The sequence below is a fragment of the Ambystoma mexicanum genome, chromosome 4p (assembly GCF_040938575.1).
Source record: "Ambystoma mexicanum isolate Mex_15411 chromosome 4p, UKY_AmexF1_1, whole genome shotgun sequence".
NCBI classification, from domain to species: domain Eukaryota; kingdom Metazoa; phylum Chordata; class Amphibia; order Caudata; family Ambystomatidae; genus Ambystoma; species Ambystoma mexicanum.
This window is the reverse complement of record NC_090927.1, coordinates 170,047,264-170,060,766: the sequence shown is the minus strand read 5'-3', so window position 1 is coordinate 170,060,766 and position 13,503 is coordinate 170,047,264. Positions and strand designations below refer to the sequence as shown.

Here is a 13,503-nt window from a genome sequence, read left to right as displayed (position 1 = left end):
TAAAAGTAATCCAAAAGTTGGCAGTTATGCCTAGGTATTGAATAATCTCCTGGTCACTAGCGTTGTGAGTGCATGTGGTTTTTTTATTTTTATTAATTTTGCCAGTTTGGCAGAACAAAAAATATATTCTACAGGATGGCAATAGATGCCAGTTGGTCAACCATAGTGAGAGCAAACAGCCGACGCGCGCTTTTACCTAAGTCGTCTTCAAGGCCAAGTGAGTTGGTTGGTGGGCTCAGGGGAGAGCTGATGACTGGTCCACCTAAGTCTGGATGCCAGATGGGCTGGGTAGCCTGGTCTGGCACTCTTTGCTGATCCCGGCTTTAGACCAGGCTACCCAGCCCAGTCCAACATGGAGTTCTAATATCCCATGCCCAACTCGAGCAAGAAACAATAGAATCTGCTCTAGACTAGGTAGATCATACAACCTACCTACCACTCCTACTAATAACTACAGGGCAAACACCATAAAGCTACCGCCAAAAAACTGTAAATATGCCACCAAACCTGCATACAATCCTACATTACCTAAAGCCTCACACCACCAGCACCAGCTCTACCATTACTGGAGCATTAATCAATGCCAGATCCCTCGTCACCCATGCAGCTGAAATTGCTGATCAGATACTTCATAAAAAAATTGGACTTCCTGGCAATAACCGAGACCTGGCTACATGCAGCTGCATGCCCATCCCTCCTTATGGATACACAGGACATCTATGCTGTTCTCCGAGCTGATAGAGAATCAACTAGGGGGGAGGGGGTTCATTGCCTTCATTGCTAAAGCCTCACTGAACCTCAGAGCCATCCACCATGTTCCCACTTCATCCTGTGAACTATTGACTGTAAAACTGCCACTCTACTTCTCGAACATTAACCACACACCTAATCCATCGCCCTCCAGGTCCCTTAGGCTTATTTGAAGATGACATTAACATTATCTCAATCAACACTAAAGCTTAATCTCAAGTCCTTCTACTAGGCGATTGCAATTTGGGACTTAATGATCCAGCCGTCACTCGGCTCTACTCCTAGCCAATTCCTTGTCTGAGCTAGGCCTTACCCAGAGAGTTTTCCCGCCTAAACACTATCTAGGGCAAACCCTGGACTGGCTAGCAGATCTCAACTGCTCAACCAATATAACAGCTATCAAAACACTATCTTTTGTCAGACCACTGCTTAATAACTTTCACTCTTCTAGACTACACCCCTCCAGTGACGACAAAGGCCATAGCTCCCCCCATTCTAACCAGGAATAAGAAAAATATCAGTCGATAATCTTAGAGCTTTTCTTGAACCCCTGCTGGCACCATCACTACCATCTAACACTGAGGAACTAGTAGAACTGTATAACAGAACTATCAATAATGCTCTGGATTCTATGGCACCATTAAAACTGTGCAAAAGTAAACCAATTGCTCACCTGAACACTTGGTTCACCGCCACACTCAAAGACCTTGGGAAAGAAAAAAGGAAATAAGAAGCCTTATGGAAAAATAACACTTCTACCAGCAATAAAGAAACCCTTTTAAAAATCACTGACCACTATAAAGATGAAATTCTCGCAGCCAAACGTAACACCTACAATGAAAGGATTGATAAAGCCAGTTGTAGCACCCATGAACTCTTTACCATCTGAATCACCCCGCCCCCCCTACAGATCTGTGTCAAGGACCAAACCTGCTGTACTAAAATCCAGGAGGCACTGGCCAATAAAATCACATTGCTCCAAAAGAAAATCGACAGACGTATGTTGCCACCACAACACATTTCCCAAAACCAGTGCCCCAACATCTCTACCTCTGCTCAATGATTTAAATTCCCTCCAGTATCACCCAAGAGGTGCTAAAAATGATAGCCTCCCTCAAACAATCAAATTGCCAATGAGATTCCTGCCCAGCCTCTCATCAAGGACGCAGCTAACATCCTCGCTCACTTTATTACATCACTTATTAATGTCTCCTTCCATACCTGTACTGTACGTATCAACCTAAAGAACTCATGGGTGCTGCCTATCCTAAAAAAAAAAAAAAATAATCTCTCAACCCCAATATACCCACTATCTTTAGACCTATCACTACAGTCCCATTACTGCTGACGATTATAGTCAAAGCTGCCTATAATCAAATACAAAACTTCCTGAAATCTAACAAACTGTTAGGTCTCCGTCAATCAGGCTTCAGGCCACAACATGGCACTGAAACAGCCTTGATTGACCTAAAAATGCAAATGGACGACCTAAAAGATAAAGGAAACTCGGCCCTTCTGCTGGAACTATCGACGGCCTTTGACTTGGTCGACCATAAGATCCTATGCAATCACCTCTCCACAACGTCGCACTTCTCACCAGAAGCGACAGCTTGGATCAAGTTATTCCTAAGCAATAGGTCGATAAGAGTGTTTTCAGCATCAGCAGCTGCAACCCCCGATCCCTATTACATGCAGAGTCCCACAAGGATCATGTGTATCACCTACCATGTACAATGCATTTACCAATCCATTGTTTGATGACCTGGATCATATGGGTGTCACCTACACTAACTATGCTGATGACACCCAGATCCTAATCTCATTAACTGGTGACTATGCTAAGGACCTAGCCCTGATTAACAGAATCTACCTTATCATACAGCCATGGATGGCCATACATGGTCTCTGCCTGAATGATGAAAAAACAGAACTCCTCCTCCTAGCCACTCCCACTAACCTCACCAAACTAGGTGACCAATACTGATCATTTAATATCGATGGCAACATTATTAAAGTCACCAGCGAAGTAAAAACATTGGGTTTCTACCTAGACTCCTCCCTAAACATGAGAAAACAGGTCAGCGCTACAGCTTCGGCAAGTGCTTATACCTGCAAGCTCATTCGAGCCTGTAAATCCTTCCTCTCCATGAAAAGTTGCATCACTGTAGCCAGAGCCCTGGTCTTATCTAAAATTGATTACTGCAACAGACTATACCTTTGGGCTAACGAGTACATCACTAAGAAATGGCAGATCCTGCCGAACAATGCTCTCGGGACTGCTTTGAGCATTCCTCGCAGACAACACATCTCCGCCATAAGAAGGGACCATAACTGGCCCTCCATTAAAGAAAGAATTCAACTTAAAACTGCATCCCATAAATACAAATGCCTCAATCCCTCAGAATCTTTCTGACAAATTTGCATTGAAACATTATGCCGATTTACCAGATCACCCAATTCTGGCTGCTTTAAAGTTCCCAGATATAAACTCAAAAAAGTAGGTGGCAACAGCTTCCCTGTCCTAGCTGCCCAACTCTGTTCTCTCACCTCCAATTGCAGAACAAATCAATCCCTCCATAGTTTCAGAAACAACATGAAGAATTGGCTTCTCTCCAATGATGACCCTCACTAAGTGCACCTGCATTCCCCTGTGGGGCTTGCTAAGGAGGGAACCCACACTGTGTGAGTTCTTAGTGATTTTTCTCTGTACCCCCTAGTAGTATTGGGAATATCTCGTGGTGTTGTGGTGGAGCCACAACTGCTATGGTCGACCGGTTTCGATGGTATACTGATGCTTTCGGACCATCTTCTTCTTCAAAAAATGTCAAATTGGTCTTCCTGCTGGCCTCCGAGTCAGGCAGCACGAGCAGGCTGCTTGGGGTCTTGGAGAGGAAACACAAATAACATTGCAAGAGGGGCATCAGTCTAACTCCTATTGCAATGTTACAAAGTGATGCAGCCAAAAACTGCTCAATCTAGTTACAGTAGCTAGCAAAGGTTGAATATTAACAGATTGCTCTATAACAGTGAAGAGCATGGCCACCATTGTGTATGGCTTGAATCTAGACACCTAAGCTGTGTTTTGGGGGGGGGTTAGGGGGAGGGATAAACAAGGGGGTGATAAACAAGGTAGGGGACAGGGGAAAGAGGGGGACTGAAAAAGGGTGGGCCTCCATGACTGAACGGTTACATGTCACCACTTGGTTGGACAACTTGGTTCAACACGCGTGCCTACCTGGATGCATATGTGTAATCCAGGAGGAGGCGTGTCTATTGCAGGAACGGCAAAGCTGTCACGGTGGACTCACTGCCTGCAAGAGAGTACCGGCATAGGGTGAGCAACAGTGCGTGTCTGGAGGCAAAACATGGCTGGAAGGTCAAACCTGTGTGCTGAGGGACATACCAGACTGGGATCCTAAAGGAGCTCTCTGAAGCCGGCTTGCGGGAAGAGAACGCGATTTGTGTGGCGAAGCGGCTGCAGGAGTAATGGCTGGTGTCCGTGTACGACACGGGGGGGCGTGGCCTGTTGGTTTTGAGAGAGCACGTGCCTAAGCCAATTGGCATGCGCTGAGTGGAAGGTGTGTTTGGGTGCCCTCCAATCGTTGGGCTCAACACAGAGGGTGTGCGAGCACCAAGGGCAAGGGGCGGAGCGTGTGGGCGAGGTAGGGCCCGGGAGCAGCGTGCGCCCCGGGCAGAGGGCGGGGCGGATGCGTCTAAGGCAAGCCTGTGTGCCGCGAATGGCAGGGGGAGCTGCTATGAATTCTGCTTGTGGGTATATGCAACAGGGTGGATGCGTCAAGGCAAGCCTGTCGGCCGTGAATGACAGGGGAAGCAGCAGTGAATACTGCTTCTGGTGCTGCGCGGCTAGATCGAAGTGGAAAAGGGGGGGGGGCGTGAGTGTTGGAACCAATGGATGTGAAACGTTATATACAGGATGGCCCAGAGGGGTGGTGTGGGGGTTAAAGGAAATGAGTGGGATGGGACAAGCCCCGGGGTTGGGGGCAGCATGGTGATCCATTGCAATCAATGGTGGTCAAATGGGGTACTCACGGGAGAGCACGCACCAGGTGTGGTGAGCTGATCCAAATTGCATGTCAGGTGGGGGATGGTAAAAAGTGCCAGCTAGGCCTTCCGATGCTTGTGTGAGTGTGGCCGGAGGCTGGTTGAAACAAATAGGAACGCTGATCACTGGCGGGTGACGACGTCCACACCCCATACAGAAATGTCTGGGCCAGGTTCAGGAGAGGCGTTGGAGTGCCTGAAGCATGGTCCTTAGTGTTGCAGTACCGCTAGCTCCTGCCATTGCATAGCCTCATTGAGGCCTTTGTTGCAGGTGTCTAGGCAAAAGATTAATTTTTGTTCCTGTCTAAAGAGTAGGGCATGATAGTTCCCTTCTCTTTTGGGTCGCTTAATCTTTTCCAAGATGGTCCATCTGAAGGTTTCAGCCATATGTCCTTCGGCTATGAAATGTGACACCATGGCTGTTGTCAGTTTCTTTATTCTGATGCATGATCGATGTTCGATCATGTGTTTTTTTTGACCTCACGGGCAGTCATGCCGATGTATCGCAAATTCCATGGACAGGTGATCATGTACACCACACCTTTTGGTATTGCAGTTGGTGCAGTGTTTTTGGACCCATGGTATCTTCCAACCAATGTCTAGCGTGATGCTGCGTGTTGTCTGTGTGCTCATGGAGCATAGCCTGCATGCGTTGTGCCCCTTCGGTCGGTTGAGATTCCATAGCGTGCCTTGTGTGTCTGGCAAGATGGCTGCATCTGCTCGTATGGTGTTAACCAATGCATCTCTCAGGTCGCATCTCCTTTTGAGGGCAAACCAAGGAGATGGTATAAAAGATGTCCCTGTGTTAAGGATTGGCCACAGAGACTTGATCTTTTTTTGATCTTGTTGAGAAGCGGAGAGTAGCTTAGTACTGCTGTGATCAATGGGTCATCATTGTTATTTTCATGTTGCTCAAGCGTTCATGTGTGTGGGATATGTCTAGCCCTTTTGCATGTGCTATTAACCATTCTGGATGGGTAACCACACTGAGTTGTTTCTTCAATATGTTCGCCTGGCTAGTGTAGTCGTTGGTTCTACTACAGAGGCGGCGATAGCGCAAGAATTGTCCAAAGGGCAGGTTGTCCTTTAGGGATTGCGGATGGTAGCTTGAGTACGCAAGCAGGGAGTTCTTATCAGTCTCTTTTCGATAGACTTGGAGATGAGCCCTCCATCTGATGCTGCTATAGCTAGATCAAGAAAATGGGTCTGTCTCTTGTCCTTGTCCATGGTAAATTGTAGGTGGATGTTCTGTGCATTGATCCACACATGGAATGCTGTAAGCTCCTCGCTGGTCGCTCTGACAATGACAAAAATGTTGTCTATATAGCCACGTCAAATGAGCAATTTCTCAAGGAACAGATTGGTTGGGGGAACAGATTGGTTTGGGGATATATATGCTTGAGCTCGAAAGAGTTGACATACAAGTTGGCTAAACTTGGTGCAAAGCTTGCACCCATCGCAGTGCCGGAATCCTGCTGGTAGAATTGGTCGTTGAACACAAAATAGTTTTTCGTGAGTGCTATTTCTGCCAAGGAAGATATGAAGGTGGATGGTACCTCATATAGCTCAATGCCTGATTCAAGGAGTTTGCTGAGCATTGTCAAGCTTTCCTGTTGTGGAATCTTGGTGTAGAGAGATTCGATATCGATGGTGACTAGCCAGTCGAGTTCGGGATTGAATGTCAGAGTCTAGGAGGATGAGCATTGCCGTAGAATCTTTGATGTAAGATTTCATTTTGGGAATTTCATTCTTGATAAAGAAGTCTACATATTGGGACAGGGGTTCCAAGATGGACTGGATCCCTGAGACAGTGGGTCGACCAGGTGTTGGGAGGATGCCCTTGTGTATTTTGGGCAATGCATACAAGGCTGGAATCCTTGGGTGTGGCGGTGTCAGGAAGGATGCTTCCCTGAGGCTCAGGTAACCTTCTGCTTCTTCTATGATGGGTGTGATCAGTGACTGTAAAGCTGCTGTCCGGTCACTAGGAAGGGCGTGATAGCTCACATGGTCACTGAGGAGAGCTTCTACCATCTTGGTTTAGTCACTGGTGTTCTGAATAACAATAGCCCCTCCTTTGTCCGCCGGTTTTATGGTGATAGTGGCCAAGGCGGAGAGAGCCTCAAGTTGTGGTTTTGAACAGTTGTTGTGGACAAAAGGGATGTCTGCTTCGATTTCTGAAAGCTTCTTCATGAGCGCCTGTTCGAACGTGATGGTTTCAGCAGTGTATGCGCTAGAGGGTACGCAAAACTGCGACGGGGGGCGCAGTCCAGTGATGTTTTGTTGGTCACTTGTTTTGTCGGCAAAGAATTGCTTGAGATGCATCTTCCGTAATAGTAGGGTGCATTCGCTGCAGGTTTGGAATGGATCATACCGCAACGTGGGTATAAATGAGGCCCTTTTGTAGGATCTCTTCTTCCGGTTGGGTCGGATCGTAAGACGAGGGAGGGGGTGGTGGTAATGTCGCCTGCCCTCTGCTGCGCGTGACCACGGTGGATTGTTGCTGTGTTTGCCATTTGGGCCTGCGCTGTCCTCTGCTGCGCTGACCTAAAAAAGGGACCGTTGTGGTGTTGTATTGTGCAGGAGCTGTAAAGTGAACTCGCTGGCCCTGGCGTCCATAGCTGCCAGAGCTGTTACTGGAATATGTGCTGCGGTTTGATCATGCCTGTTCAAGCCTCTCTGGGAGTTTTGGAAGCAGTTGTGCCGCGTCACTCCTTGCTTGTCTGGCTTCATCAGTGAAGTATTCATCTACGACATACGGGTAAACTTTCACGTGAGTGAATCCCTTTAGATCCTTCTTGAGTTTGAGAATTTTCCTGTTCAGGTTGATGTCTTTAAATTCCTTCAGGGATGTTTCTAACAGGGCTAGTTTCTTTTTATAGCAATCTTGCTTTTTAAGGCATCACTCTTTTGAGTAAGTTCAGATATTAGTTTGTCTGTGACTGATTTCGCAGTTTTTTTGTTGATAATTAGAACTCGTCAATCTCTGGTGCATTTATTGGCTATGAATGACCAGTCTTTCCTGAACTGAAGATTGTCAAGAAAATGCGTGGTTCTATATGAATAATAATACCGTTGGGTGCGGCGTGGGACCTTCGGTATTCAGTCATGAGTGCTCCATGAAGTTCGGAGCAAATTATTTTCTTTTTGTCGTTCCATTCATCGGCGTTGCCACTTGTATTTTGTTCTAGCTCAATCCATAGTAATGATGGGTTCACCAGGATCCCATCAACAAATTCCTCTGCAAATGCTAGCTAGTGTCCTTCTGCCATCTTGGGCGGCAGGCTGGTGGTGCCGTGGGACGCTCTGTCCCACTGTTGGGAGCAGTGGTTGCCCGGGTGGAGGAGGGGGGAGGGGAAAGTAGGTGTCTAGAGTGCTTAGATTGATGATGATTGTCGAAAGGAAAGAGGTTGGTCCCTCCTTTCTGATACTTGAGTAAATCAAACCCAACAACTTGTGGAAGTTGTGCGAAAAACAGGGTTTATTGGGCTCAAAGAGCCGGAAGTACTGTTGCCTTCCCTAACCGTAAAAAACAGTACTGGTACACAAAAGGACAGTTCTATGGGAGAAAAAAGGTATATTGCAGTTGCAGTCAAAGTGAGTGATTCAAACAACTTGGGGTAATCACGGAGGAAAACACAAGATGATGGGCTATTCTGGCCCTCAGGAAGAACACCCTGTCCCTATGGGGGGGGGGGTACCTGTCCCTAGACGGCAGATGCTGCAACGCCTATCTAAGAGGGATAGGCCAAGAGACTTTCCCTGACTCTCTACAAACGATATAGTTATTTGTAAAACGCATTCAATTTTGAACACACAGCCTAACGGGCAGGGGGCAACCATCGATGGTGAAGGTGCCTACGAGAGGGGAATTAGATCTCGTAGTCTAGGACCAAGCTGCTTCAGTTAGCATGTGGTGATTGGGGTCAACTGGATTTTTTTTACATATTTAATTACCCTGATGACTCCACATTTATTACATGTTAACAAAGGCAATATTACTTCCGGCTCTTTGAGCCCAATAAACACTGTTGTTTTTTCGGGTTACCTAGTAGCCCATTATATCCTACATTCTCATGTAAAAAAAAATGTATGTTCCCCCTCACTACTTTAAATGGCTGGTGGCAGTGGTTTACTTTTTCCCACCTTTGTGCTTTTCTACTGCAGGCTGAACCCGTGGATGACCATTTTGTCAAAATGGCCCCGGTCTTCTTTTTTCCCCATTTCCTGTTTGTGAGGTCTTTGTTGGATTTTTACTTTGTGTATTGAGCCAGGTGTGAGCCCTTTGTTCGTTTTGGCCTTTGGCAGGCTTCAGCCCTGAAGCCTGCCTGTGGCTCCAGTGTGTCTGGAAAGGCAGGATGTGACAAAGGTTAACGAACTCTCTTGTCCTTTTGTCTCTAGGAATGACTGAATGTAATCAGTTCTGATTGGTTGGCTGTCCTTTTAGGGCAGCCAGCTTGCTGTTCGACCGCCTAGGCTTTGCATGAATGGGACAAACCTGCTTAAAAGGCGAGGGTTTTGGGACTAGAGGCAGTCGACCTTGGGTAAGTGGGACCAACTAACCCTGAGACAAACTCCACTGGACCGTGTTCCCTGATTGGCTGTACTTCTTCGCTGCTGTAACAACCGAGTGCCAGGGGTCGAGAAACCCATAGAGTGCAATGTCTGAAATCCAGCCAGAAGCTCCAGGAGTCTCCTGAGGACCCACCAGAAGCAGGACGACCCGAGCTAGAGTCTCCTCACCAGAGTGCAGGACCCAAGGAGTAAAGGAAGCCCAACAGCTATCCGAGATGCGCAACAGTGCTGTTTACTAAACTCTGAAACCGTGAAGTGCTGCTGAACCGAAAAGAGCCCGTAACTCCCGACGACCTCCAAACTGCTGCTACAGGAGCCCTCCAGACATCCTCCCACTTGGCCCCACGACTGAGGCTCAGGAACCAAGGGTCTGCATTGCTGCAACAGGACAGAATCCAGCTGGATAAACAGAGGTACTGTTTAGACTTGGCTTACTTACCTCAGTTTCTTTGAGCTGTGCTTTTTTCAGTTGATATTGGCAGTGCCTTACTTTTAGAGTTGATTCCAACTCTGCTTTCCACAGGCTTAACAGCTTATATGACCTTATAAGTGTATTTATTATTATTTTTTTTTTTTACAAAACTCTTAACTTTGTGCAAGTGCCTCTGCTCCATAGACTCTTCCAATTGACTTTGGCTGACCTGGCTCCCTGCAGACTCTTCTAGCCCATTGACTGTGATATTGTTTGTCCCTCATAGGTGTTAACTTGTTTTAGACTGTTACTGCTGGGAAAGGCTGGTCTAGAATTCATTGGAAGATTTAAGTGTCCTTGCATATCCTGAGAACCTGTTTAACCTTTTCCTTCCATAAACCTTTCCTCTCTGCAATCTCAGAATCTGCAAAGTATAACATAAATGCCATTACCCTTCTTGTGAATGAATTCCCCTCTGGGTGTTGCAAATGTGTAAGAAACATATCCAAAGATTATCCACTAACTGATCCTGAATCGTAATTTTAAAGTATATTTACATCGTTACACAAATTAACTTTTTAAAAAATGCTAATTTAAAACTTGGAGTTAATTAAATAATTATTTATAACAAACTTGAGAGTAAGTGTTACTGCCTTGTATTTACGAATTTCATTTCTACAGCTCTACAGCCCACGGTATCCGGTCATATTTTCGAAAACATGTTTTCGAAATACCATTTTGTCGAACATTTAGCCTAAAACATTTTTTTTAGAATTAATTTTTTTGTATTTTTTTTGTATCTAAAAGTGTTAAAATAAACGCGGGTTTTATAATAAAAAAATGACAAAATGGCATTGCGAAAATATGGCATTCGAAAAAGTCACTATAAACCACAGCGCACATGTGTACCCCTCTTGAGATGGCCTGGCTGCTCAGTCACACTTACAACTTGTGTAGTACAGACCTATACCAAAAGGTGGGTTACCTAAAACCAAGAAGTTTTGTGTACTCACACATCCATTCTTACCTAACAGTCATGAAGGTAAAACTGCTGCCACCAGCCATTCATGTAAACTCGCAATTGTACCACGTAAGAAAGGGGATACATTGTATTCCTCCAGCACTCCACATAAGGTGGGGTGTGCTGGCTCACTTGTATACAATGTAAAGGGGATGAAAATTCCAAAGGGGCAACCCTGCCTAAACCCAAAGGTTATAGGAAACTATAAATCCAACCATACACTATGGAGACACATGAAAAAGTCACCTATAAAAAGAGCAAAAGATTAGATTAGATGAGATGGGGGGGGGGGGGGGGGGAGGGGGATTCCGCTTCACCTAGGGACAAGGTGAAATAGTTACCTAGTCCAAGCAAAAAAGTTCTGGGGTTGACACTGGCCAGGAAGATGTATCATAAATATGAAAATCTTGCCTAACAATTTGTATTGCGCGATTATACTACCTTAGATTCTTTCAGTGTGTCCAAAATGCATATAATGTTTTGTACTTACTGACTAAGTTGAATAATTGTGTCATTGGGGGCCACTGACCCCACTCGTTCTCTCCTTTAGAATACACCATGACTGCTCTCCATTGCTACCTTGATTGGGTGTTGGCTACCCTCTGAGTTCATGTTCACTATAACAAGAGTGGGCTTCCAATATCTGTCCACCAGGCCAGATTCTAGAATTCCATCTTAATACTTGTTCAGACTTCCAGTTGTGCAGTGTATTACATTCAAGGTCAGTATTTGAGTTTTATGGCTTCTCCATTGGGTTGCCCCCAAATTCCATACAGAGTGGTTGTTCTCATGCGAGCCAACAAATGACAATGGCTATAAGGAGCCATACAGTACGCTCAGTAGCTTGGGAGAGAGGAGCACAGGGCACACAGACCTGTTCGTGCATGAAACGTTGCACAGCATGGCCACGCAGGAAGCATCTACAAAAAAGATCTTGGTGAGCCAAAGAGCTGGATGCAAAACACAGCATGGGGTAGGGGAGAGGAGCTGCACTGGACACATGCAATGATGAACTTCTTCAGCTAGTTGCTGAAAATAAGTCCTAGCTCCCTGGCATTTTTTCATATGGTGCCTGTTTATAAAAACGTCAAATGAGTATATATGGCAGCACTACCTTTTTTGATTGCTCCAACAATTGTAGGGAGACGAGGAATACTGGCTTACATTTCAGTTGTAAAATCCACTTGGCATTGGGTATCCTACATTGTGCATCCCTTTCTAGGGCATAGCGAACAGGTAGACCTATGTCATGCATGCCACTTTCAACCAGTCCTTGATTTTTAGTTGGTATGTTGGAACTTGTTTGGTTTATACCTTCCATCTGTTTGAACCTCTTGGTCCCAGCCTAGGGCTACTTGGCAGCCGTGGTGGAGTGTTGCAATGGTCCCTTACTGTATCCGCTCTGTGCATTTAGCTGCATTTTTATTGTTCAGTGTTGATAGCCATCACCGTGGCCATTGAATAGAAAGCTTGGCAACTAACGTTGCACTTGTTTGTTTATTTTAGGGGCAGACTTTAGAAGACATTCCCAAAGAGGTGCTTGTGGACTGTGCACAGCTTGTGAAAGCCAATAGCATTCAAGGTAAGGTTTCATTCATTCCATTGTGGCTGATTTGCCTGGCAAGTACATGTTCAAAATACACAAGGCAATGGCATGGTAGTTATCTATCCTCTTGTGTCTGAGTCAACCACACATGGAGGCCAAAAGAATAGTTACTATGCAACATAGCCACTCGACATCTCTCACTTTAGCTACGCAGGTTGACGCGCCAAATACTTTTCCACCCGCACTAGGCATACTTTCCCTCCTGCCCCATCCAGCCCAAGCACTGTACCTCCCAGCACACTTCCCTAAACCTTCACACGCTTCTCATTCCCTGATTTCACTAATGTTTTAGTAGTCTTTTAACAAGCCCCCTTTTACCAACTGTGACCTGCCCTGTGAAGGAAGTCCAGGGCTTTTATCGGGGTGGTGTGACGATCCTTTAGATAGCGTCATTTTTCCCCGGGGGGAAACCCTTTCCATGAGGCTAGGGAGGTGCGGCCGCTATCCAATAGTCCCCCTTGGGATGTTAATATGCGGTAGGACCTCATGGAGAGGAACTCCCCCCCGCTCCCCTGGGGACAAGTACATGAATCTGGGACATGGTATCATGGATTGAACAAGGTATCATATTACTACCCCTCTAGATATGAAAAGGATACAGGTCGTGTGACCACCTTAAAGGATACAAGATGGAAGGCAGTCTCCTGGTCTTGAGGGTTCCGATTATGGTATTGAATGGAACAAATCAGGTCAGCATAAGACCTTCCAATTGATGACACTATCTGACTGTTATAAATGCAGCCAGAGAGAGGAATCGATGGAACGGGCGAGGAACGCAAAAACAATTGCCAGGCTGTATGAGAAAAACAAGACTACATCAGTTATATGCACTATTCTATAGGCTCCGATCACATTATCTAATAGAGCACTAACCTGCTGGTTTATGTAGATTGAAGAGGAATCTGTCACAGAACCACCAAGTAATCAGGTAGGAGGCCACGACAAGGAAAGGTAGGTTAGTATAGGAAAGTAATGCCAACCGTAACGGGGGTCACGCTAGTACCGGATTGGTGCACTTCTGGACTGGATAGCGTCCATAAAGTTCCGTGCACATGTTGTAAGTAAGGAAATAATGTAACC

General features: G+C 45.9%; 1 protein-coding gene across 2 annotated transcripts in view; it reads left to right on the top strand.

Moving 5' to 3' along the window:
- CCDC25 (coiled-coil domain containing 25) overlaps positions 1 to 13,503 on the top strand; it is a 217,652-nt gene that overhangs the window by 71,288 nt on the left and 132,861 nt on the right. For both annotated transcript variants that reach the window (XM_069605626.1, XM_069605625.1), the window contains exon 5: positions 12,324 to 12,399. In XM_069605626.1, coding sequence (XP_069461727.1) covers positions 12,324 to 12,399 — 76 coding nt within the window. The remainder of the gene's footprint in view (positions 1 to 12,323; positions 12,400 to 13,503) is intronic.